Source organism: Apteryx mantelli, chromosome Z (assembly GCF_036417845.1).
Source record: "Apteryx mantelli isolate bAptMan1 chromosome Z, bAptMan1.hap1, whole genome shotgun sequence".
Taxonomy (NCBI): Eukaryota; Metazoa; Chordata; class Aves; order Apterygiformes; family Apterygidae; genus Apteryx; species Apteryx mantelli.
Genome location: NC_090020.1, coordinates 24,282,983 through 24,308,975, shown reverse-complemented (window position 1 = coordinate 24,308,975; position 25,993 = coordinate 24,282,983). Strand labels below are relative to the sequence as shown.

Genomic DNA, 25,993 nt, shown 5'->3' with positions numbered 1-25,993 from the left:
GTGCTCTGACGACTGTTGGTGAGGCGCGCGACGGCGGGCAGGACGGCGGGCAGGACGGCGGCCCGCCCCCCGCCGGCGGCCCGCGTGGCCGGGCGGGGGCGGAGAGGCGGCGGCGGCGGCCGCCACGGGCTGCGGCGGTGGCGGGCGCGTGCTGGGGGTGGCGCGTTCCCCCTCTCGCGCTGGCTGCGGGTGCTGAGGCTCGGCGGGGCGGCGGCCGGCCGGCGGGTTCGCGCCATGATGCCGCAGCAGAACACGGACTGGGAGAAGCAGCACCTCTGGCTCTATCTCCTGGCCCTGGGCTTCGACCCGGAGGCCGCCGATGGGTTCGTCGGCGGCAGCTGCCTGCTGGGAGAGTAAGTGCCAGGTGGGGGGAGCCGGGAGGGCGCCTTCGGCAGCGGGGCCTGGCTGCCGAGGGGCCCGGCGTGCGGGGCTGCGCCTGAGGCAGCGGCTCTCCGCCAGCCCTGGGCTGGGGTGGGCCGTGACGGTGCTCGTCCTGGCGGACCGCTGTTTCACAGCCGGGAGGCCCGCGCTTTGCGGAAGGGGGTTTTGTCGCTTGCTGAGGCTTGCCATCTCTGCATACAATGGGAAGGAGGAACTCCGCCGTCTTCCTGCGTGTCCGCTGGGAACGCGTAGCGCGGAGGACGGAGCTGAACCGCATAAGTGGTCTGCACTGTCTCTGTCTGAGGAAATGGAACCCAGAAGCAGAAATAACCCGTGCTGTCCGCCTGGCGCATCCTGCCCAATCGCACGGAACGAGGGGGCTGGTTGGCGCCAAACGTTGATTCGAAAACTTGTTTCAGACAAAACGCCCCCACCATGATCATTTCAACTTCGTTATGTAAGCTAGGGGTGTATATTTTAACTATGCAAAAATACTTTATTTAATATGTAACTTACAACACTTTAAATACTGGTCACTTAAGAACACAAAATATTAAAAATGCTGTGTGAAGTTGATTGCCTAGCTGTTTCTGATGTATTTGTTTGTTCATTAGGGACATGTTTGATGCTCCAAACAATGATGCTTTTTATGTCGTTGCACTCTTCTTGTTTACTAAGCTGAATCCATCACGTGCAGTAGAAATGTTCGGGTAAGCATTGGGCTTGTGCAGTTAGTAATAATACTGGGAAAGAGTCAAGAATGGCTTACAGGATTGTTGAAGAAAAAGTGGTTTGTCTTTTGAAAAACAAATATTCTCAGGAAACTTCTCCCTTGGTCACAACTCTGTGATGTGCCAGAACAACTTACCTTAATCAAAACAGTTTCTGATAGTAGCTCTAACTTGGCCACTTCAGTAAAAATTTCCATAGTTGCAAAGTAGTCCGTCTCTCCCATTCTTTTCCCTGACCAAAGACTGGAAAACTTCTGCCAGTTGTGGATTGCTGCCAGAATAGTCAATGTGACAAAAACCCCATCTTCCTTGATGTTTTCATTATGTAGCTGAGCTATTTTAGCTTACACATTTGAAAAAAAAAAAAAAAAAAAGACTAAAAGGGGAGCCTTGGTATGAAAAGTTCCAGCCCTCAGACCGTTGTTATTTTTCTCTCTCCTTCTCCTGAGTTTAAAAGAACTGCAGACAAATCTGAAAGAGTCTACAGCCAACATGCTATGGCAAGGAAGCTTTGTCATTTAACAGCCTTCTAGCTGTTTGGGTGTAGGGTGTAACTCTTCATTCTTTGACTCCTCCAGGAGGCATTACTAGAATCTTTGTCTTAGTCATTAGTTCTTATTCAGTTATAAAATTAACCATTATATGTGAATAATTTTTGAAATTGTTTTTTCTTTTTGTTTCCTTTAAATGGGAAGAGACTGTTCCTTTCCAACAGACAAAAAAGCAGATCCTGAATTTAGGAAACAATGCTGTACCTGGCTAAAAGATATTGCGGTAAGTATTGTGAAGAATGGAAATTAATATTCTAGTGGTTTCTGTGACTTCATTCTTCTATTGAGAGAACATATGGTGCTTTAGATTTTTAAGTAAGGTTTTTCTACCAAAGAATTCAGTTTTAGCTGGTGTCTTATTTCATGTGGTTTGTCTTAAACTTTTTTGAGGAGAGAATTGTGGTATGGTGAAGTTCAGATGATTTATTCCTTAATCTTGGATGGATTGGGTTGGATCTGGATTACATAAGATTAAACAGAAGTCTGTAGTAAGTTCCTTAACTCCAGATGAGAATGATTTGCTTCACCTTGAGAGGTGTTAGCTTAAGTTGCCTGAGAAGATGTTTATTATTGTGATAGTTGTGGTAGTTCAGATACATGAAAAACTTTTAACATTAGGCTTTATGTATGGGGAAGGAGACTACAGCTTAAGGTGAGCTGAGGAAAACGGACAAAGCAAAATTAGTTGAAGATATCATCAGTTCTTGCGTGTCCTTCTCATCATGCATTTGTTTTGGTGATAGTGCTAGAAATGCAATCTTTATGTATTGGAACACTTTGGTTTCTGAGTAATAACAGACAAAGTGAATGCCAACAATGCAAAATTTGAGTAAGGCAGAAGTGGAACAAAGTATTCTGATTAATGGCATCAATAGAAAATGTGAAAGAAAACTTGAGTGCTTTTCCCAAAGATAGGGGTTACCTGTTAGGAGTGAGAAGAGCAGAGTATCTCTAACACTTGCCTCAAACTGATTACAGTCTTTGTCTTGAAACTGTTGTCCATTCCATATACAAAACTTGGGGGGGGGGGGGGGCGGAATATCCAGAAGGCTTTAGTCTCTGCCTTTGACTGGAGTTGTTGTCATCATGTTAGCAAAGTAGTCCAGCTTTGCATCAAACTTGCTAGTAAGCACATCTGCAGTGTTTTGATACTCAGCTAAATATTTGGTAGCTTTGCTTAGGCATTATTTCTTGGATAATTTTGTGTTAAAATCAATTTCATTTCTTTCAGGATGAATGCAGAAACACTTTTCCACAAACTGTGACATCTTTATTTCTTTCTCCTGGTGGTCCTAAATTTATTCATCTAATGTATCAGTTTGCAAGATATGTAGTGATTCAGGACATGAAAGTGAACTCTGTAGGTAAGTGCAACCAAACAATAAAAATACTTGATTTGTGATATTTGATGGTGACTCTGTTAAGACTTTAATGAATGCCAAGAGCTTTAAGCAGGTCTGAGTTGGCTGCTCAGTTCCAGATCTCTCACAGGGTTGCAGTACACTCACACAGAGCTACTGCTGATATACAGTGCAGATTGTTTTGCTTTCTCTTGCTTTATGGCTCTTGCTTCTAGAAGGTTTATGTATGTAATGGTGTAGCGATATATGTGCATGTGGGTTTAGCAATATATGTGCACGCAAAGCAGCAGGGCTTTGGTCCAAAAGCAGTTTTTCATCCTGTGGTGTTTCTTGCAGTTTTAGTTCTCATCCTTGAGAATTCCTATCTGTTGTAGGCATTTTGTAGTGTTTGGTGGCATAGTGAAGAGGGGAAAAGGGGTGAGAGTGAGGGAAGGAAAAATGTATGCAACAGAAAAGAATTAGCAAAAATAGTACATTGCATGCTTAAGTTCAGCCAAGGAAAAATGAGAATCTGTATTTGTGAGTCTTTTAAAACTAGACTGATTAGAAAGTTGTCTAATTTGATAGAAGTGAATTATGTAATACAAATACTAACTTTAATTTAGGCACTGGTATACCTTTTGCTGAAGCTGCAGACTTAAGACCTGAGGATCTGTACAAGGCAAAAGCAAGACACAGAGTTGCATATAATAAATTTCTGCAAATTGTTCAAAAGGAAGATTTTATAATTCGAAAATATAGGAGAAGAGCACAGTAAGTAATGCATTTAAAAAAATTGTTTATTTTCATAGAAGCTAACTTTCCTATTTGTTAGTCTTTCAAAAGGTTATGAACAGATTATATTTCTGTTTTACCTCGTAAGATGCTTTGAGATCTGAGCTTCTGTCTTCTGCCCCATCCCCTCCCTTTACCTCCCTTAACTGACCCTTCTGCTGTGTGGAAGGCCCTCTGTAAAGTAGTGTAGTTCTGTTAGGAGATGATGTATTTGAAAGATGTGATTGCTTAGGTATTAGAGGGATCAAGGAGTTCTGCATATATAGCAGTATGATTTCTTAATATTTGAAGTGTCATGTCTTAAAATAACTGATTGTCTCAAGATGTATTTGGTCTCTGCTTTATCAAGCTGGGACACAATTAAGGATTATGCGAGGACAATTAAAAAAAATATTTCACCAGAACTATGCACTCTCTTTCTTTACTCTTGCATATGGGAAAACATTTGCAATCTGGGAAATGAGAAGAATCAGAACTCTCTGTTCAGGGATAGAGTTCTGTAGTATTAGAATTTATGGAAACTGGGGGGGATGCTTCATGTGACAAATACGTAGTGGTCAGTTACAAGCTACTCAGGAAGGGGTAGAAGGAGGAGAGATTGTGCTGTAGGCAAAAGCAGTTTGAGTGCATTGAACTAACTATGCACAAGAGGACAAGTTGGTTTCATGCCTTTGGCTCAAAATCAGAGGGGTACAGATGTTGGAGACCTCGTGGTGGGTGTCCACTGCACACCACCCAGTCAGGAAAAATTGAAGAAGCCTTCAAAGAAGTGTCAGGCCTGCAGGCCCTGGTTCTCATAGAGGGCTTCAGCTGAACTGAGATTTGCTGGGAAAGCAACACAGCAGTGCGCAAGCAGTCTGGGAAACTTCTGGAGAGCGTTAAGAATGGTTACCTATTGCAATCACTGGATGTGCTCTCTAGGAGTGATGCTGTTCTGGACTCACTGCTTACAAATATGAGAAACTTATTTGGAGACCCTACTGTCAAAGGCATCTCTGGCTGCAGTGACCGTAAGACTGTAGAGTTTAAGATCCTAAGGAATATGAGGAAAAGAAATGGAAGATTAAAGATGCTGGATTTAAGAAGAACAGATTTGAACTTGCTCAGAAAACTGTTAGGTGGGATTCTGTAGAAGGCAGAGGAGCTCAGGAATACTTAAAGACTTTCAGACAGCTGTGTTGAAACACGAGACTGGTCCATCCCCTTAAGAGGAAGAAGGAGCAGGCATAACAAGAAAACAGCCAGGTTAAAACAGTGAGCTACCAATTCAGCTTAAAAGACAAGAAAAGAAGCATATGCGAGATGGAAGAGGGGAATGACTCCCAAAGAGGAATACAGAAATATTGCTTGGCTGTACGGTGATGTGATTAGGAAGGCAAAAGCTCGGCTGAAGCTGGCAAGAGCCTGAGGAAAGGGTTCTGTAGGTATGTTAGTGGCAAATGGAAGTACAAGGAGGATTTAGGTCCACTTCTGAATGGAATGGCAAGTTAGTTACAAGTGTCACAGGCTGAGGTACTCCATGCATTTTTTTGTTTCAGTTTTCATTGGTAAGGTCAGCCCCCAAGCCTCTATGCCAAGTAGCAATGATGAAATGAACAGTAAACTACTGATGGTAGAGGAGTTGAGCTTGGTTCCATCTGTACAAACTGGACACATGCAAATCTTTGGTACCTGATGGGATGCATACAAGGGTGCAAAGAGCTGGCTGACATCACTGCAAAACTTCTGTCATCTTTGGGAGGTTATCAGGGGAAGTCCTAGATGACTGGAAAAAGGCAGTTATGCCTGCCTACAAAAAGGGGCAAAAAGGAAGATCTGGGAAACTACAGACCAGTCAGTCTCACTTCAGTCTCTGAGAAAACTATGTAACAAGCTCTCATGGAAGGCCATGAAGGTCAAGAAGGTCATTGGAAAAAAAAGTCAGTATGGGTTTTCCAAGAGTAAATCATACTTGACCAGCCTAATTGACTTCTGTGATGAAAACAGCTTATTCAGTGAATGAGGGGAGAGCTGTGGACATAATCTACCTTTTATTTTTACCATGATACTTTACACCATCTCCTTAAACATCCTTGTTAATAAGATACGAACTGGACAGCCAGAGTACAAGATGGCGCAAAACTGGTTAAAACAGTCATGAGTGGAGTTTCTCTGGGGCTGATACTGGATCCGTTACTACTCAGTATCTTTGAGATCTAGATAACAGGATTGGATGGCACTTGCTAAATGTACAGATAATGCTAAACTGGGAGGAAAGGTAGATATACTGGAAGGAAGAGCTGTCATACAGAGAGACCTCAATGGGCTGGAAGATTAGGCTAACAAGAATTGTATTAGACTTAATAAAGATGAGTGTAAAGTCTGGGAATAATCCCAAGCAGCAACACAGGCTGTAGACTGACTGGCGAGCAGCTCTGCTGAAAAGAACCTGCAGTGAGGGTCCTGGTGGACCCCAAGCTGAGCATGAGCCAGCAGTGTGCCCTGGCAGCAAAAAAGACCAACGGTATCCTGGGCTGTATGAACAGGAGCATAGCCAGCAGATCAAGGGATGTGTTTATTTTACTTTACCAGGCACGTCTTAGGTGACACCAAGAATATTGTGTTCAGCTCTAGTTCCCCCATGCCTTCCCCTCCCCACCCCACCATGTTGAGAGAAACACTGAAAGCGTGGGAAGATTTTAGCAGAGGGCCACCAGCGTGATTAGAGGGTCACTGAACTTGAAGCATGATGAAAGGTTGAAGAAATGGAGTTTCTTTAGTCCAAAAAAGACAAAGCTTGGGGTGTGGGGGTGTCTAATCCCAATCTTCCAATACATAAAAGGTAGTTATAGAGAAGATAGAGCTACTCTCTTCACAAGGATGCATGCTGACAGTGCAAGAGGCAATGGGTGCAAGTTTCCTCAGGGAAAATTCTGGCTGCATTTGGAAAAAAAAAATCTTCAGTGTGAGAGTGCTGGAATAGGTTGCCTAGAGAAGTGGTAGAATCTCCTTTACTGGAAGCATTCAAGATGTGACTTGGCAGGGTCTGGATAACCTAATTGAAGGCTCTGCTTTCAGTGGAAACTTGGACCGGATGATCTCCAGAGATCAGTCTTCTAGACTTTTCTATGAATCTGTGCTTTCTGTGACCTATCTCTTCTCTCCCTGCTTGGAAAGCTTTAATGGCCTTGCTTTCCCCCTGACTGTTATCTTAAAAAAACTAATTATCTATTTTTTCCACTCTTAACAAGGCATCAGAACTCTGAAGATCCTTTAGAACTAGGTATGACTTGGGTATCCAGTGTTTCTGAAAATCAGGTCACTTTGTTTTTAAGTGTTTAAAAATGATAAAAAGCAGGGCTATGGCATTTGAGACCTGAAAACTTTGGCTGTTGCAGCCATTTGTACTCCAGTATTCTGGATATTAGTGGCTTTAGTTTTCTGAAACTCAGGTATCTGGATATTGTACAGTTGCCTCTAAATATATTTAGAGGTTTGTATTGATAATATATCTTTCTAGTAATTTCAGTAGTGTTCTTGGGCCTAGTAACTGTTGTTCCATTGCAATAGAATAAATGACAGCTTAATTTACAACTATCTTAATGGTTTCCCTTGCTGTCTTTCTGCACAAATTCTGAGTGAGGAACCAAAGTATCCATTTTTGCATGGTTCCAAAACTGCATAAGCATTCAAATTTGGAAAGAATGAGCATGATAAGTTAGGGAATTCTGAGACTAGTAGAGTAAAAACTTAGATTAAAAAAACCCTCTGTGTTTGTACCTGTTACTTTTCTTTCTAGTTTGCTAATTAAAGAAATAAAGAGGCTAAGATCCGAATATGAAGACTTGCAGATACAGTTTTTGAAGTGAGTATTTTTCCTTATAACTAAGTTACCATCTACAAAATCAATTTCTTATACAGTTCTGTGAAATACTATAAACTATAGTTTCATTGTAGTCCGCTTGAACTCTTTTTTTTGCATGTGCATGTAGGATGAAACAAAATGAACAAAGCAAAATTGACAAAACTGAGAGAATTCAAAAGGTGAGCATTTTTCTACTGCAGCAGATTACTATTTCTTTCAACATTTCTCCAGCACTTGCTCTCAGATACTGGTACTTCTGCTTCTCTACCTGTGACTATATTAGCTATTTTTCACTTATCTTTATGCTCTGATACTCTACCGTTATAGGTGTTATGGCAAACATCTAACAACATTTTTGTCCTTCTTGCTCATTAAGGTCCGCAGTATGTGGACATTTATAATGGATACCCTTACATCTTTGGAAAAGGAAAAGGAGGTTGTAGATTCTGTGCTTGAAGGTCATGTTGACCAGTACACTTTAGATGGAACTAATGTTTCTGTCAGTGTTCCACAACTGCTGACTGACAAAATTGAAAGTGAGATGTACAGGGTAAGTGATTTTTGTTATTCATGCTGGACTAGATATATATTTTTAAATCCCTAAGACTGTAATCATACCCATGACTGTAATTAGTTTAAAAAAAAAAAGGGGGGGTGATTAGTTTTACTTCATGGATGATAAAATAAGAGGTGATTGCTGAAGGAGGGAGAAGGTATATTTAATTTGTTAGATACAGTTAGATAAAGAAGTTCGTTATGATTATGCTGCTATGATGTCTCAGTTACTTCAATTATGAACTTTTTTAAAGCCCTGAATTCAGCAACTGCCTTGATAAGTTTGAGTAGTACTTCAGTTTTTGTTGATCAGATGTTAAAACTAGGTTAGCCAGTCCGACTTTTGCTCCTAATGGGTGTTTGTTTCCAGTGTGTAGCATAAGGTGCTGTTTAGACCTGTACCATTTTGAGCAGTGGTTAAATAGACTGTCCGGTTAGCTGAAGTGAGGTTATTTCGTATCATTTATAGCCTGCTTTCAAGTAACTGATACTAATCTGGAATACAAAAGCTGAGACTGATATTTGGAGTGTGTTTTGAAAAATGAGACAGTTGGGAACTGAATCGAAACACAAAGTGAAACTTTGACCTTGCACTAAATGCAGAAAATATAATTGTCTGATACTGATCCATTGTATCTGTTTGCTGATTCATTTTTCTCTTGCTTGCAATACTTGAAGCTGTGCATAGGAAACATACATGAAGCAGAAAAACTGAATTTCTTAACAGTCATTCAATTATTAAATGAAGCCCTGAGGATCGTTAGAGATGAAGTTAATCAACTTAAATCAAATCCATATCTTCAGAGTATTGAGAATAAGACTGAATTCCAAAATAAAATACTGTTGGATTTGAAAACAATGAGGTAATTTTCTGGAGTTCCTTATTCTTTAGTCTGAGGATCATGTCTTCCTGTCTTGGAGCCCTTCTGAAATTTATACTGAGAATAAGCTAATTCAGTCTTTACTTTGAAGCTGAGAAACTTATGTTTGTCTTGGTTACACATTTAGATAATTTTCAACTTGAAAGTTTTCTCTGAATAACTTTAGCTTTTTGCCCTTGTTTCCTGATGTTTCATGACTATTTTAGGCTTTGTTCCTGAGGATAGCGTTTGCTAGCTGATCCTGTTTTTCCTGATGTATTAATCAAATCTGAGATTTTAGAACTCAATCTGAGATTTGTTTAAGGAAAGTTTAAGCTTGTATTTCATGGCTTGTATGTGTTAGGATAGTTATTCTCATTTTACTATAAGAAATACAAAGGTAACTAAGCAGCATTTTTTTTTTTAAAGAGCTGGGATTTCAGTTGGTCTGTTACCACATGCACAAATAAGTTATTACATCCTTAAGGTTTCTCAGGATAAGGGGAGCACACATTTTCCATTTTTATGTAGAAATGTCTCTGCCAATAGATGTGTTCGTGTTCATGTTCATCATTCATTTTTCTTGCTCTTGTGTTACAGCCGAAAGATAGAGCAGGAGTATTGTGTGTCAGTAAGTGAATCTGTTTCTGAAAAACAGAAGGAGTGGCAAATGAAGTGGAAAAGCTGTCTTGGTCGCTCTCCTTTTTGTTTAACTACAGATCAGGACCCAGTAAGTAGTGTTCATTTAATCTAATTCTGGGAAGAGGAGGAGGTGAATCTGAGAGAGGATGTACATGCAGGCTAGTCTGTTCCATTGCAACAATTGATATTTAAATCTTCAGATAATGTATCTTAAGCAAAATAGAGTAGAAATTGCTTTATTAAGTCAAGTAGCTTCTCTTGAAGATATGTTCATCTTAATGACAGTTGATTCCTAATTTGTGATGGGAGACAGAACCATCTTGTCATGATAGTGGATCAGCATAAGAGCTCACTGATTTTTTTTTCCATCCTGTGAAACTGAGGTTTTGTTTGCTGTCAGTCATAAACATCTACAGAGTCTTTGCTTCCCCTTTTAAAATGTTCTTGATGAATGAACAATAACTTCCCTTCTAACACTCGTATCAATACTGAGACCAAAGGTTGTAACTATACGTGCATATGCAGCAGAGAGAGCAAAACTTTGGCATTGAATTTGACCACTGATAAGTGGGAAATACTGATGCAAATAACTGTTAATTGCTGTTGATATGCATTTTTTTTCTTCTTGTGTAACTTTTTTTCTGAAAGGAATTCGATTTGTTACCAGCTATGGCACCCCTTTCTTTTCATCCTGCAACAGAAGAAGCTTATGAGAATAGTGTCTTCTGTCAACATCCAGTATCAGTTTCAGGTTGGTGAACTGTAGAAACTTCTCTTGGCCCCACCATTCTTAGAAGTTCCTTGGAGACCAGAAGAGTCCCTGCTCATGTTTGCAAGTTTCTTTGATAAACTTTGATAATCTAGTGCTGAATGATTGCTTTCCAGAATAGCCTTACTTTGAAATAAGACATAGTGAAAACTGTTTCTCTGAAGCTTTTGAAATAGCGAAAAGATAATGCTGGTGCTGTTTGGTAGTTGGTGTTCAACATAACAAAGGATGTTGCAGATTCAAGGTTTCCATGTACAAAGACTTATTCATGGGGTCCGGAGAATACATAAACTCTAACTGTAAAAGTTGTTTTAGGTGGGGGGAATAATAGGAAAAAGAGAAAGGAAAAATCTGTCTCCAGTGGTCAGATGGGAAAAGAAATGACTGGTGTCTTCTCATGTGAGAATCTTCCTCTGGCTTCCTCTTTTCAGTGCTGTGGGTGTTCTCACAAATACTTTTACTACAGTAACTGTGCAGTTTGATCAGGACCTTTCTTGTTCTCCCATTGCTTTTGCTCGTTAGGTTAATAGTGCTGATCAAAGCACACTTTGATCAGATGTTGCACATGCTAATAGGCTTATAAGCCTTGTGCTTGTATATTGTTGGGTAGTACTTACTATTTAAATCATTACTGTCTGTAGCATAGAGTTTTAAACTAGAAGCTACGAAGCAAGGGTGGAAAAGGAGCAGGGCAGAAAGCGTGATTCATACATCAGTTGCAGTCCCTTTTGGGAACAGTGACATAGCCGACAGAAGTATTGGAATTTGATAGGGATAAGAGCCCTTTGGCTACAAAGGTTAAAAACACTGCCCCAGTAACCTGACGGTATGCAGGTAGAAGGTTGGGAGTTGCAAGTGAAAGGCTGCAGAATTGACAATGGAAGGCCCTTTGCCTTACAAATTATGAAAATTAAAGCACTGTGCAATAATGCTGTGACACTCCGGTAATACTAGCAGGCTTGAGAGAAACTGGTATCTGTAGCTTTCTCTCTACTCTGTGGATAAGATGCTTGATCTGAGAACCCAGCCACTACAAAAAGAACTTGTAATTTAATGTCACTTCCTGCTCACTAGCATGGTGAGCATTTTTAAAATACGTTAACCTCAGCTATCTTCTTGAACTTGGTTTAGATTTGCAGGTATTGTTGAGATGATTGCAGAAGAGAATGCCATTTATGTTTTCAGAAGTCAAAATTTGCATTATTAAAGAACTTCTGTAGCAAAACTTTGTCTTTTTACTAGAAATCTGCACCAAAATCAACATATATTGTTCCAGAGAGTCCTGAACTGGGGTACATGTACCTCTGGTAATGTGCAAAACACTTGTATATAGTGTGTCTTGTCTTTGGACTGAGGCACCAATCTAAACTCTGAAGGATAAGTATTTCCATGGAGGTAACTATCAATTTGCAGGAGATGGGGGAAATAAATGGGTAGACTTTTGCTTTGCAGGGTTTAGGTGCCTGTGTGTGTGGAGAGCAGGGGGGCAATGATGACATGGGTTTAGGACTGTAGTTTGGGGGAAGGTGGATTGCATGATAAAAGGTGAATGAGGGGAGCAGATAGAGGCATGCCTCTAAAACATGCATTCAGAAACATTTTCAGTAGGTGCTGCTGCTAATGGCATCTATGGCTGCATGTGGTACCTGAGCAGAGGAATAAAGAATTCCCTGCACTGCTTGTGTATGTATGTGTTTTTCTTGAGGTGTTCGTAAGTAATCATGGATGCTCTACAAAAGTAATCTGAGTCATTTGGATCATCTAGGAAACATCAGTTTAAAAAAATGGAAGCAATAATAAAACTGACATTTCTTTTCTAGGTATTTTTGAATCAATTTGTGATATAAGTTATGAGAAAGATGATGAGATGCTGAAAAATGTGACGGATAAGTCAACACTAACACCAAAAAGAAGGTATGATTTTTAACAAGAAATAGATAGGGATGGAAATAATATAAATTTTTATATTAGAGATGAATATCATACATCTCTGGAAGCTTGTCAGAATACTTCAGTAGTCCACTGCTCACATATCACATCCACCTGATGTGGCAATTAGTACAGGACCACCTTGTCAATTTCAGGCTGACCAACTGGTTGCCTCTTCAGGGACCTGCCTGGAAGATTCTCATGGCATAGGACCCTAAAAGGAAGAGGGATCCAACAGAGATGGTTAGTATTCAAGGATCACATCCTCCAAACTCAAAAATGATGCATCCCAATAAGCAAGAAGTTGAGCAAAGGAGGCAGGGGACCTGCATGGATGGATGAGAAGCTCCTGGCAAATTTCAAACAGAAGGAAGTGCACAGAAGATGGAAGCAGGGACAGACCACTTGGAAGGAATATAGGGACGTTGTCTGAGTATTCAGGAATAGGACTAGGAAAGATAAGGTCCATTTGGAGTTTAATCTGGCAAAGGATGTCAAGGACAACAAGAAGGGCTTCTTTAAATACATCAGCAACAAAAGGAAGACTACGGAGAACGTGAGCCTGCTACTGAATGGGGTGGGTGTCCTGGTGACCAAGGATACAGAGAAGGCAGAGATACTGAATGCCTTCTTTGCTTTAGTCTTTACTGCTAAGACCAGTCCTCATGTTGGCTGGGTGCTGGAGACGAGGGAGAAAGTCTGGAGAAAGGAAGACTTTCCCTTGGTGGAGGAGGATCAGGTTAGGGAACACTTAAGCAAACTGGACATCCACAAGTCCATGGGCCCTGATGGGATGCACCCATGAGTGCTGCAGGAGCAGACCAATGTCATTGTAAGGCCACTCGTCTTTGAAAGGTCATGGAGATCAGGAGAGGTGCCTGAGAACTGGAAGAAAGCAACTGTCCCTCCAGCCTTCAAAAAGGGGCAAGAAGGAGGAACTACAGGCCAGTCAGCCTCACTTGCATCCCTGGAAAGGTGATGGAGCAGCTCATCCTGGAGGCCATCTCCAAGCACATGAATGATAAGAAGGTGATCAGGAGTAGTCAGCATGGATGCAGAAAGGGGAAATCATGCTTAACTGACCCAATAGCCTTCTATGATGGAAAGACTGGCTGGATAGAAGAGCAGAGAGAGCAGCAGGTGTTGTCTTGAGTAAGGCTTTTAACACTGTCTCCACAACATCCTCATAGGAAAGCTGATGAAGTGCAGGTTAGATGAGCAGACGCTGAGGTGGATTGAGAATGGCTGAATGGCAGAGCTCAGAGAGTTGTGATCAGTGGCACAAAGTCTAGTTGAAGGCCAGTCGTTGGTGTTGTACCCCAGGGTCCAATACTGGGTCCAGTACTGTTCAGCTTATTCATTACTAACCTGGATGAAGGGACAGAGCGCACCCTCAGCAAATTGGCTGATGATACAAAACTGGGAGGAGTGGCCGCTACAGCAAAGGGCTGTGCTGTCACTGAGGGGAACCTCAACAGGCTGGAGAGGCGGGCAGAGAGGAAGCTCATGAAGTTCAACAAAGGCAAGTGCAGGGTCCTGCCCCTGGGGAGGAATAACCCCATGCACCAGTACAGGCTGGGTGCTGACCTGCTGGAAAGGAGTTCTGCGGAGAAGGACCTGGGAGTGCTGGTGGACAAGTCGGACATGGGCCAGCAATATGGCCTTGTGGCCAAGAAGGCCAGTGGTCTCCTGGGGTGCATCAGGAAGAGTGTTGCCAGCAGGTCACAGGACTTGATCCTTCCCCTCTACTCATCCCTGGTGAGGCTGCATCTGGAGTACTGCATCCAGTTCTGGGCTCCCCAGTACAAGAAAGATGGAGCTACTGGAGTGAGCCTAGTGAAAGGATGCAAAGATGATGAAGAGGCTGGAGCATCTGTCATAGGGGGAGAGGCTGAGAGCGCTGTTTAGCGTGGAGAAGATTGAGGGGGGGGAATCTTATCAATGTGTATAAGTATGCATATGTGTAATGTGTATAAGGCCCTTCCAACCTCAGCCTTTGTGATTCTGTGATTAATAAGTGCATATGTGAATAGGCCTTTGGCTGCCAGAGGTGATTCAGAGGAAGAATGCCAAGGAAAAGTACATTATGACGTCTGCAGAAATCTTTCCTGCAGAATACAGAAAACTTGTTTACAGAAATGTATCAGAAAAACCTTTCTGTTTGAAAATCAAGAGAGAAGTTTTGTAACTTGAATAGTTTGGGAGGATGATACACAACTAGGGCTAAATCTGCTCTAATTGTCACATATTCTCCCTATAGTAAATTTGCCTTCTGATGACCGGGACGAACTGAGGGAAATCGTAACGGACAGATACGGGGCACACAATACATAATTGGCTCCTTCTAGGACTTGCATGCCACTTGTTTTGTTTGTTTCTAAAATTGCAATTTGTTTTTAGGTTCTCCTCAGTGTCCTCGGAGTTGACAAGCACATCTGAAAACAGCAACGAGTTACTTGAAAAGGTTATTCTTTAGTAGCTTCCTGCCTATCAAAGAAGTTAAATTTGGAAATAGTGTTTCTTACATTAATTGAAGCTTGACTTTACTACGGATCCAAATCAGTCCTAGATTGTAAGAGAGGAATCATTTGAGCTGCAGCACTGCTCGCACTAGAGACTGTTTCAACAACTGGGGATCAATGAAGCTCTGTAGACCTGTGTTATACTGGAAATCAGAAGCAAATACCATTGTCTTATTGTTCTTTCCTAGAGCTTAATGAATCCTCTGATAGTTGTCAGATTAAGGGATATAAATGTGGCCTAAAGGCAATTTGGATGTACAATTGTTAGTACTGCAGCATGTCCGCTGTAGTTGCAGAGGATGGGTGATACATGTTCTGTACAGTACTCTATCCTAGGCACTCCTCATGTGCTACTTTAAATACAATGAGGGTGAAAATATTTTATGTTTAGTTAGAATTTAAGATTTTGAAATATTTTAATTAATATAAGTACTAAGACCATTGCTTTTTGGATTTTGTATAGTAGTTCCTTCATGCTAGTTTTGACACTTGAGTTTAAAATGTTTAATAATCCCTGTGTATTTTTCTAGGACTTGCATACTGAAACTTGCAATTGGAAAGAACAGCCTGTCTCTCCAAATACTTTAAAACATGGAAAGGATGAGCCTACCATTGTAGAAGCATGGGAGAATACAGATGCTCATGTTGAACAGAGAGAGAGTCCTCTCAGAAAAGAAGACTCTCTTGAGAAAGCCCGAGAACAGCTGGCAGAAGAGGTTAGGAAAAGTTGTTTTTTAATTAATTTTCTTGGGTTTATTTGTTACTTAAATGGCCTAGAAGTTCAGAGAACAGATGACAAAAGATAACACAAAATATCTCTTTTAATACGCATGCATCAAAAAGCCATTATTTTTGTTAGGTGGTACTCATTGCTAATAACTTTAGGGGAAGATTACACAATGAAGTAGATCCTGAAAGCATGGAGCTTGTGTAGTTAATGTAGTCTTACATGATCTTGAAGTGAATACCACTTTTAATAGAGATCATTTTTGTAACCAATTAGGTAGGCCTTCTATCAGCTCTCATCTTTAAATCTATGAACTGCTGCATATATTTACAATTTAGCAGTCATTTTTGTTTCTGAAATTATATAATCAAGATATTTGGCAGGTGCCTTGTGAGTTTTAAGCAAGGATTTAAGTGTTTTGCTTTAGTTGAGATTTAACTGAGATTCTTTTACAAGAGTTTTCATATAGTGTGCAACAACTTGGTTTGGAAAATAAGTTGCATCTTTCACTGAAATGGTGTTAACTTTCAGCTGCTGAAATGTTCACATTTATGTAATTATAGTTCTGGTCTTTATGCCTATGGAGTTTTTGACTAGTGTCTCATACGTTCTTTCTAGGTATATTTTTCTTATTTTAAAGATAGATTAATAGAAAATGAGGAAAACTTAAACAGAATTCTGTTGTCAATCCCATGTCTTAATCATATGCTTGTAGGATGCTGTTCTGTACACCCTGCCCATTGTAAGCCCAAACACTACTCTAAATTGCAGAAGAATCAGGAGGTTCTGAACACCTCAGGTCATCTGGAGAATGGGGTTTGCTCGGAGCCGTAGTTGACAGAAATAAAGAGGTTATAGTTATGCTTTTTCAGGACTTACTGTTCCCTAACATTTTATAGGTTGCAAAAGCAGTGACATCTCACTCACCTCAGAGTGGTATAGATAAAGGAATGGAGCTGGAAGATCTCATTAGCTCACTGGCTTCTAACCCATTTATCACAAGGAGACAAATTCCCCGAACTCCAGAAAATCTACGTAAGTCTAGAATTTTTTTTTAATAATCAGGGATTGAATAAAAAATGTGACCAGTTTATTGCCACAGTACATGTCACCCAAGAAGAAAAAACTTGTTTGGTGAAGCTGTAAGTTTTCCTAATTGCTCACTTGGTGTATCACAGCATACTGTGAATTTGACTTGGCAGAGATTTCCCACTCCCTTCCTCCATCCACCTCCATCAGCCCTTGGTGTGGATTCCCCTTTCCATTCAGGGGAGAAATGGTTGGGAAAGCTAAGCATAAACAATATAAAGCAGTTAAGTAATCCAGAAAGAGTGTTTATGTAATGTTACTAGAGTGACAGAAGAAAGATGAATTGATTTGATGGTATGAAAGTAATAAATTTTGACCTTGTTTTTTTACCATTTAGTTACTGAAATTAGAAGCTCGTGGAGAAAGGCTATTCAGACTGAGGACTCGTCAGACATAGTCTCATCCGAAATAATGATGACAGAAGCTCCAAAGCATGCTAGTCCTGTAATGCAGAATAAGGTTGACTCTAGCTTAGCCTGTTTTACCTCTTCATCTCCTGCATCTGACCTTGATTCTCCTTCATCAGAAAGGAAGTCACAGTTACGCTGTATAGCTTTTTCACCTCAAAAGCAGATGAAGATAAATCATATCAATGAATCTCCAGTTAAGGAAACAACTGGAATACCAGAGAGTGAGAGAACTGAGAAACAAGAGTTAGAAAGTACTGTTTTGAACAAAAGTTTTGTGAAAAATCCAGAAGCAACTCCCTATATAAAGAAAAGCATGAATACTCGAGATAGTTATTCAGAAAACAAGAGGAGAACAGTTGTTCTATCCCCAGACCACTTTCAGGATTCCTGTGTGGATAGAACTCTGCTATGGGATTCAATTCCAGTGGTAAGTTCTGACAGTCATGAAGCTGCCCAGTTTGGGATATTGCACGAGACTCTCTCAGAACTTGATAACATAAATCCTGATGAATCTGCAAGCTCAGAGACTGATTTTGATATACTGGACAACAAATCCAGTAGCACAAAAAGTAAAAGAGCTGCTCAGATAGATTTACAGTCTGTTCTCAGCAGATATGAAGCACTGAAAAAGACTCTATCTGGAAATGAAGATGAACTGCTTCAGACACTTATTGCAGATGAATCTCTGAGTTCTAGCTCAGAGCTAAGTCTTACACTAGAAAATGCAGATGAATCTCTGAGTTCTAGCTCAGAGCTAGGTCTTGCACTAGAAAATGCAGAAAGAGATGAACTTCCTCTAGAAAAACTATTTTGTTTGGATGAAGACTTTCTCAAAATGCTATCGCCATTATCTTTTTCTGAAAGAAAACATTCTCTGTCACCTTTACTGATGTTCTCTCAAGATCTGGAGGAAAAGGCATCAATGATACACAAAACCCCTTTTGAATTCATGCATAAATTGAAGGGTAAGTGTCTTCTGTGTTTTCACAACAGGATTTTGTCCACTAGATATACTCCCCTAGATATCCTAGTATGAGCAGATGAACCCTGCTGTGAATGTGTAGGAAGGTGAATTACTCCTCTGCTTATTCCTTACAGAAAATAAGACATAGAAGCAAAGTAAATATGCTTCCTTCCCCTAGTCCTAGGAACATCTTGAAAGTAGCAGAAAAAATGCTCATCTGACTCTGATGTTACCTCCAGTTATTTAGGGTGTGTTTAAAAAAAAAAAAAAAAAAAAAACCTTAATGCATCTCCAAGCTTTTTTTAATGGAGTCACCTGTAGATACATTTCTAGAATTCCAGCTTAAATTCAGAATAGTGCATTTGCTCTGAACAAACTTGCCTTCACTGTAGAAGATTGGAACTTTTGCTATTAAAGTCAGTTCCTAGTCTGTGATACCTTATATTATGAAATATCTTGATTTTTCTCCCTGCTCCCTAATCTCTTAAGTGTCTTGTTTATTTAACCATTAGTGCAGTGTTTAGTTTCATGCAAGACTAATTTTTGAAATATGTAAATAGAGATGACCTATTAATGGCTGTACAGAAGAGTTTATCACTGAAGCAGATATTTTTAATGGAATACTAGGCGTTTAACTCAGTAAGGAACCATGAATCTAATCCTATTTTATGCATAGGTTTACCATCTGAAATTATCAGGCAAAAGGTGGTAATGGTTTTTCAAGTAATGTTTGAAGAGTAAAACTTGCTGCATGTGATATCTCAGATCATACATAAACTTAGTTGTAAGTGATTTTTTAGGTTGGATTGCTTAATACTTACTTAAAGTAATTTTACCTGGAGTAAGAAAAAAACCTAATTCTGCTGCTCTAAGGCTGCTCATTACAGCTTTAAAAGACATTATTCTTAATAACATAGACTGACTTCCCAAGACACAGAGAATCCTTTCTACCTCTGTGTAATATGTAACAACATTCTATTGGTACTATTTTGACACAGTATTTGTGGAGGCATTGGATAAGGCTGTGGCAGTAGTAGATTGTCAAAGTGACTGTGACAGAAAAAATTTCTCTTCAAAGAAGGGTGGAATGGGTATTTTGGACTAAGCTACAGACAGTATAGGAAGCAACATGAACTAGTCTGCCAAACTCTTTCTTGATATGGAAGGCAAACACAATGCTTTCCGCTTAACTCTGATATACAGATGTAGTGAAATCACTTAGCTTTTGCTTGAAGTGGTGGTGCTGATAGGGGATAATTTTGCTGTACTTGGAATAGTTACCAACAATTAAAAGTATTTTGTAACTTGTGCCAAATACTTTCAAAACAGTATTTCTTTGTCAACTTATTGAGTATTAGAGTCATAACTAGTACACTTTTCTTCCAGACAAAGAGCAGTCGAATGAGAAGCTGGACGGAAAGGAACCCTCATCGTCACAGAATCTGTAAAGCTGAAGCGGAACCATAAGTAGTAGAATTATGGTTCACTTGAGTATATAGCATCTTCTTCAAATGCTGCTCAGATAGGGAGGTTGCATTCTTTCCCATTTCCTATGGAAACTCTATTCCAGATTCCTCATTCAAGAATGTCAGTTGCCTGCTCTGGTTCCTCCAATTTCATTTCATCCATAGTAACATTATGTGTGTAGACTCTTATTTGAATACAGAATGGTATATTCCTTCATCTGTGTGTATATATATATAACTTTTTAAAAATATCATGTCAAGGACTAACTGAACACAGCCTAATTCTTCTTTTTTTTTTTTTTTTAAGGGGGAAACAGTAGGTCTCAGAAATGGGGAAACAGGGAAATTTTAAATGTCTGTCTTGCCTCTAAAAATATGTTATTTGGTGCAGTTCATTGTGTGGATTATTCTTTCTCACTGAGACTTCTGGTCAAATATTGTCATCAGTTTTCCCTTTGATAAGGACCACTTAACCTTCCACTTTAGTGCATATTTCTTTGCATATTTTGTTACTGAATAAAGTTGATAGTTTTCAATTAAAATTCTAAAAGTGTGTGACTTGTAGTATTAATGCTATTTTAATTTCTCATAGTTTATATTAGCTAATAGAATTATGTAAATGTATACATATCTATGTATATATTTATGACATCTTGCTATGAACTAACTAATACCATAACCAAAAAAAGTTGTAAAAGTCTAAGTTCCAGTAAACAAACTTCCGACTCTAAGAGTTGCCTCATCTGTTATGGCATCTTTATGGGAAAAGCAGTTAGTTTTGTGTAGTAGATCCAGGACAGATATTTGCATCATCTTTCATTAAATAAATCTGTCAACTAATAATCCAATGATTATTTTCTTTGGTCTATTTCCTGGCTGGAGGGCTGTGACAAATGAATTGTTTGTCCTGTTGAAGTGAAATTGCAGTGTACGGAATTTTGAAGCGTTTCTAAGTAGTGCTCTTTTCCTGTATATCTTTCTCCTTGTCTCTTCCAAAACAGTTGCAAATAGGTGTTAGATTCCAGTACTTTCTGAGCAGGTTCTCTTAGATATTCCATATATAGAGTGTAATGCTTAACATAAAAGTTTACTTAGAAAGTATTTGATGTTACACGGGTTTCGGGATTTAGCAGAGTGATACAGCAATATACTGAAATCACATTACAAGTGTGTGCACGCTTGGTAAAATATAGCAATTGCAATATACAGTTTAACACAATATCAGTGTGATCCCTATTACCAGTCTTTGTAATATGCTCACCATCATAATGCTGGCTGTCCCCAGTTGCTGGGAAGGAATACATGGATTGAAGCCAGCTCAAGCCCATTACTGTCTTTGAAATTATTTAGTGGTTGTTCAGGTTTTAAGCTCTATGTCGGACTGAGCTTTCTCCCCTCCCATTGATCTGGATATCTCAGGGAGAAACATTTACACCAGCGGATCCACTCAATGGATATAGCTGCTTATCTAAACAAAGGTCACCTTCTGGTCTCCTTTGTGTTGAGATAAAGTCAGCTTTCTGTGCAGCAACTGTGGTTAATAAGTCACACCCTCAGCTTTATGGGTACCTTGCCCATCTCTTCTGAGCCTTCTTCCACTGTAAGGGTTTGTTGGTCAGTTACAATAGCTTGTAAGAAAAGTCTCCATAAGAAGAGTCTCCACCTGTATTTGACGTCTTATTTATAAAGCAGGGTTTGGCATCTATCTTATGAAAAGAGATTGATGCAGCTGATTATGGAAGTTGTAACATAGCTGCTAGCATGTCAGCAGTAGAGGCTCTGCTCATTAGCTGCTACTTTGTGCTCATACCAGTGCAATACTAGCAGCAGGATAGCTAAGATGAGAGTGTTTCTTAATAGCCCTTTTAAATTTTGCTCTAATCTTGCTCAAACAGCCAAAGCCTTGGAAGGTCTAACCTCAGCTATCAGCTGTGTGAACCAGGCTGACTTGAGCTCCGGAGCCTGGAGCTTGTGACTTCACACAGGTTCCCTGGGTGATTATCTCGCAGCTTTCATGCCTTGGTCAGGAGAAGCTTAAAAGCAAAAGCCACAGAGCCCTGTGCAGAAAGCCACCTAAGGGACTTCAGCACTTTGCCCCAGGGAAGGATCTGATCAACTGGAATGTTTAGTGCACCCTGCACCACTGTCATGTGCTCCAACCCTGCTTCTGCAGGTCCTCAGAACTATTTCTGACATTGTCTACAGGGACTACTGCTGAAAAGGCTTTCTGCTATAGAGCATCTACTGGGGAAAGTCCTCAAACATAACTGGTTTTCACAGCAAACATGTCTCCTGTGCCTTCACCTGCAGTCCCATCCTTGAAGTGCCTTTGCCAGCTGTGCTCCTGTGGGTATGTAGAAGGAGAGGCTGGGAGGAGGAGCTTGGAGTAGTGGTTCCTTGGTGGCAGACTGCACTGATACTTAGAGCTGCAGCTGCTGTTCACTGCTAATATTTGCATGTTATAAATGAAAAATAAGGGATTTTAGAACAGTTTTAAATCTCTTAAAAAGAGGAGGTATTTTTCTTCACACTTCATATTCAACCATGTTCTTTTTTTTTTGTCATAGGAGTAAACAAGTGGTAGGGAGGCTTCCAAATTTTTTTTTTTTTGTATGTAAGTGAATTGTCTCTCTAAGAGGAGAGCTTTCAACTTTTTGGCCACAAATCTTGTGTCAAATCTGCCTTTGAACTGGTGTTACTGGCTTGGTGAGTCTGTGTCACTGTGTACAAAGTGACACTTCCTCTGTAAACGTGCAGACTGTGGGGAAAAAATGTAGGGTGAGAGCTATACAAATGGAAAAGACAACTAAAAATACCATGCTTCATTAGAAGCTTTGGCAGTCTCAGTCCTGTGATTTTTCTCTGTTTTCTTGAAAAAAATGGTCAGCTTTAGGGCTTTTTGCATAAAGTCCATTCTCCCAAATTTACAGGTTAAGAATAAAATTATGATTAGAAAAAACCCTTTATCTTTGACTAATTCAGATTACATGCCTTAGTCTGTGAAACAGACCAGACCTTTGTTTTAAGGTTACTAAATAATTGTGAAGAGAGCAAACTGATAAAAGAAATACAGAATTTCTATCCAGAGTTCATAGCAGGCTCCTATGCATTGTTATTCATCATGAGCAACAATGACATATATTTCAAGGATAAATGTAATTGAAATGTTTATATGAAGCAGATTATAATCTGCATGCTGAAGTATTTTTATCAAACCTTTTTTTTGTTAAGATACAAATGCATTTATTTTCTCCATTCCTCCTCCTCTATATGTCATTCCTTTTTTGTTAGTAATTAATTTGACTTTGGGAAATGTGTTGCAACTAGAAGCAATAGTTATTTGACCTTTGTGTTATGGGACTATTTTATCAAGGGCCTAAATTTCTAGCACTAAAATCTGTATTGGGGAGGATCCTGTTGCTCTACTCAAGTGAAGTACTTAAGTAAAGGGCTATCTTTGAGGTTGTCAGTAACCTTTCAGAAGCTGGATGAACTACTAGTGTAACTAAGCTTAAGGATGTGGATAATATCTAGATCACAGTCTATCTTATCAAAGCCTATACTACATTTTGGGTTGCTGCTGTATTAGCAGTTCTGTGTTAAAAAATGAGAGCTGAGAGTTTTGAGCTCACACTTTTTTTTTTTTTTTTTTTTACTGCCTGCAGAGACTGGGCCTCTGTTTCCAATGATAATTTACAAGCAGAGATAAAATACCTGTGCACTTAGGAATCCTACTCCTTGCAAACAAGTGGAGCATTATGGTTTTCTGTGCTGTAAGCAGAAGCTCAGCTGCCCGCTTGTTTGTGGTGAATGCTCCTCAGGTTTTGGCTGAACTTTTATTTGGAGGCTGTCATAATTATGTTGAATTTTTAGGGTGAAATTCTCTTGTAGAGCAGTGATCTACCAGTTAATGAGGTGGAGCTGCAGGAATGGGACAGCAGGGTGTTATTTGACAACTACTGATAAAATTCTGCATGTTTTTGTGACTTCTTAAAAACTGTGTATTTGGTGAAGAGGAAGGCAGTATTCATAATGTACAATGTATCTAAGATACATACATATCCTATCAGATAGATAAATATCCTGTAGATACATATCAATTTATCCAAAATACATAGCCTGAAATACTCTCCAGGAGTACTTCCCCATTAAGTTTGGGGAATTAATTTCTTGATTAACATCCTGAGCATAAGATTCCGCTATGTAATTTCCCAAGAATAAGAACTTCTGGCTCCTAAATTTAGGAGCACTGAACTATCATTAGCTAGCTGAAGTACATACCCTCTTTCCCTTCCTTAGTAGTATATGCCATAATTTACTGCAGCATTGCAGAACAGTCATTATTTCACAGTTCGGGTTTGTCCATCTTACCAGGCTGGGACGTAGGGCAGGATCATAAAGGACAAGTTTATGAACTGTTATACTCCTAGTCATCTTCTTGACTTTGGAAGTTTTTACAAATGTTTTCTCCTTACCAAAAAATGTAAGCATTGTTTATTAAGGTACAATCCAATGTGCAGAGTATCTCTTTCCTGCAAGTATAATATCAAGTGATACAGTATTGGGCAGTAGCATATCAAATGGGTGTAGCTGTAACAAACCATAGGCTGCTGTAACTTTATGCAGGATAGCACATAACAGTTTGTATATGTTCTGTAAACATCTGTACTTCAATAGCAGTCTATTTGTATTGAAATGTAAAGCTACAATGACATCTAATTGACTGTCACTAGTTCACTGAGTGCTGAAAATGCAAATGTAGTTCTTGCAATGATTTCTGCAAGTAATAAGAGAAACCTGAATCTCAATTAAGACTTGATGAGCAACAGGTTCTCTCTGTTAGTCTTGTAACTGGTGCTTTTAGAAATGTTCATTGTGGTCAGTGGTAGCACTAGTTGAGAGATAAAATGCCTATGTTGTGCTAGGAATAATCATGAATATAAAGTGTATGTTAATTTTGAATAAAAGCAGAAGGATACAGTTTTAACAGAAAGCTATCTATATATTCTTCTGTTTTGTCTATGTTGATGTGGACTAAGGAAAATATTTCTTTTTTACCATTAGGGGAGGCAGAAGCAGGGGCTATGAAATCATTTTTTGTTAAGATTACCTATTCTCTTACAGCTTTGAGAAGTAAGGAAAAGATTCTCTTTTGACTTGTTGACTTTGTTCTAGCTTGTGCAGTGTATGCAATACTGAGCAGGCTGCTGGGGTATGAATCCTGGGTGAGATCTATCAGTCTTCTAATGATTTCAGAGATGCTCAAGGCTCTGCCACTTCACATTATGAATATTTACCATGGAACTGCCAAATGATTATAAATGGCATTTACGGGTGTGTTTGTGTGAGTATACATATGTATGGAGAGATATATAAATAGATATATCATTATTCCTTACTGGACAAATCCACAGCAAAGCTTCTTTTGTTCTCTTGTATGGTGTGTATATGTGTGTGTGTGTGTGTGTGTGTGTGAGAGAGAGAGAGAGAGAGAGAATATGGAGGGAGGTATGAGGGTAGGAATTCTACAAAATCAGTGTATTAAGGAGTAGCAATGCTCCCTAAGTGAGCTGGCAATTGGAGTGTGACTTCTTGATTTTGTTTTTTAGATAAATTGGATCTATTTACATTGTATCATGTTCTACTCATCTCTGTCTTATTATTCTGAGGTCCTCTTCTCAAGATGTTAGAAAATGGTCTTAATTATTGTGTGCTGTTGTTGTTCTGGGGATTTTCCTGGGGAAAGTGAAGCAAAACTGAATTAGGTGCTGCTTGACTGTAATGACAGTTAATTTCAGTGGGAGTTACTGAGATTAGTTTGATTCAAAACTGATAGTCACGCTTACAGGTTTTTAATTCAGAATGGACCTCCTTCTTCAAAACACAGCTTCTGTAAATGAGGTCCATCACCATAGAAACACTGAGATTTAACTACCTTAGAGGGAATCTAATCATATCATATCTCATTATGATATCCTGAAGTGTGGAGTTGTGGAAGTCCCCTGAGATGAGAAGTCTTGCTTCCACTTGAGGGCGCACTTTTCAGCCGTTTCATTATGTCATTTTCACAGCAGAGGTTAAAACTTGTACACTCAAATTTCCTGCTCTTAAGTAACAGACTGACAGTTGCCAAACTCAGGAAAAATTGTACAGAACTGAGTGAAGTTATTCCAAGAGAACTCTGATTCTTTTATTAGTTTTAACGAAGTTCTGGCTTTAAGCAATTTTTTTTTTAATTGTGAGAATAGCATATACTAAGATACTTAAGGCTTCATCATTTTTTGCTGTATTGGAAACTGTTAACAAACTGGCAATTGCATGTCTAGAAGCAGCTTTAGCAAAGGCTGGAGTTTCATTTAATTCAACAAAAACAATTCTAACCCTGGCAGAAAATGATCTTTATTCCTAGAACCAAATT

At 39.6% G+C, this 25,993-nt stretch overlaps 2 protein-coding genes and 1 non-coding gene across 5 annotated transcripts in view; all 3 read left to right on the top strand.

Annotated features, from left to right (window-relative positions):
• Positions 1 to 165: 165 nt before the first annotated feature.
• Positions 166 to 20,423, top strand: HAUS6 (HAUS augmin like complex subunit 6). Of its 2 annotated transcripts, XM_067316322.1 has the most exons (17): positions 166 to 353; positions 996 to 1,091; positions 1,808 to 1,886; positions 2,895 to 3,027; positions 3,630 to 3,777; positions 7,577 to 7,642; positions 7,770 to 7,821; positions 8,019 to 8,192; positions 8,876 to 9,060; positions 9,658 to 9,787; positions 10,348 to 10,450; positions 12,289 to 12,382; positions 14,798 to 14,861; positions 15,450 to 15,635; positions 16,546 to 16,681; positions 17,073 to 18,110; positions 19,496 to 20,423. In XM_067316322.1, exons 1-17 carry the CDS (start codon positions 235 to 237, stop codon positions 19,555 to 19,557), a joined length of 2,865 nt encoding a protein of 954 aa, XP_067172423.1. In that variant the 5' UTR covers positions 166 to 234; the 3' UTR covers positions 19,558 to 20,423. The 2 variants fall into 2 exon arrangements, with proteins under 2 accessions (XP_067172423.1, XP_067172424.1); XM_067316323.1 differs by lacking the exon at positions 996 to 1,091 and having other exon boundaries at positions 167 to 353.
• Positions 14,597 to 14,726, top strand: LOC136995463 (small Cajal body-specific RNA 8). Its single transcript, XR_010887053.1, has one exon. It is a non-coding gene; the product is annotated as a small Cajal body-specific RNA 8 (non-coding RNA).
• Positions 20,424 to 21,643: 1,220 nt separating the features above from the next.
• Positions 21,644 to 25,993, top strand: part of LOC106495875 (stabilizer of axonemal microtubules 1) — a 37,916-nt gene continuing 33,566 nt past the window's right edge. Inside the window, exon 1 of one of the 2 annotated variants that reach the window (XM_013956436.2) lies at positions 21,644 to 21,925. In XM_013956436.2, the coding sequence (XP_013811890.2) occupies positions 21,861 to 21,925 (65 nt within the window). In that variant the 5' untranslated portion in view covers positions 21,644 to 21,860. The remainder of the gene's footprint in view (positions 21,926 to 25,993) is intronic. The other variant, XM_067316233.1, reaches the window with a different exon arrangement.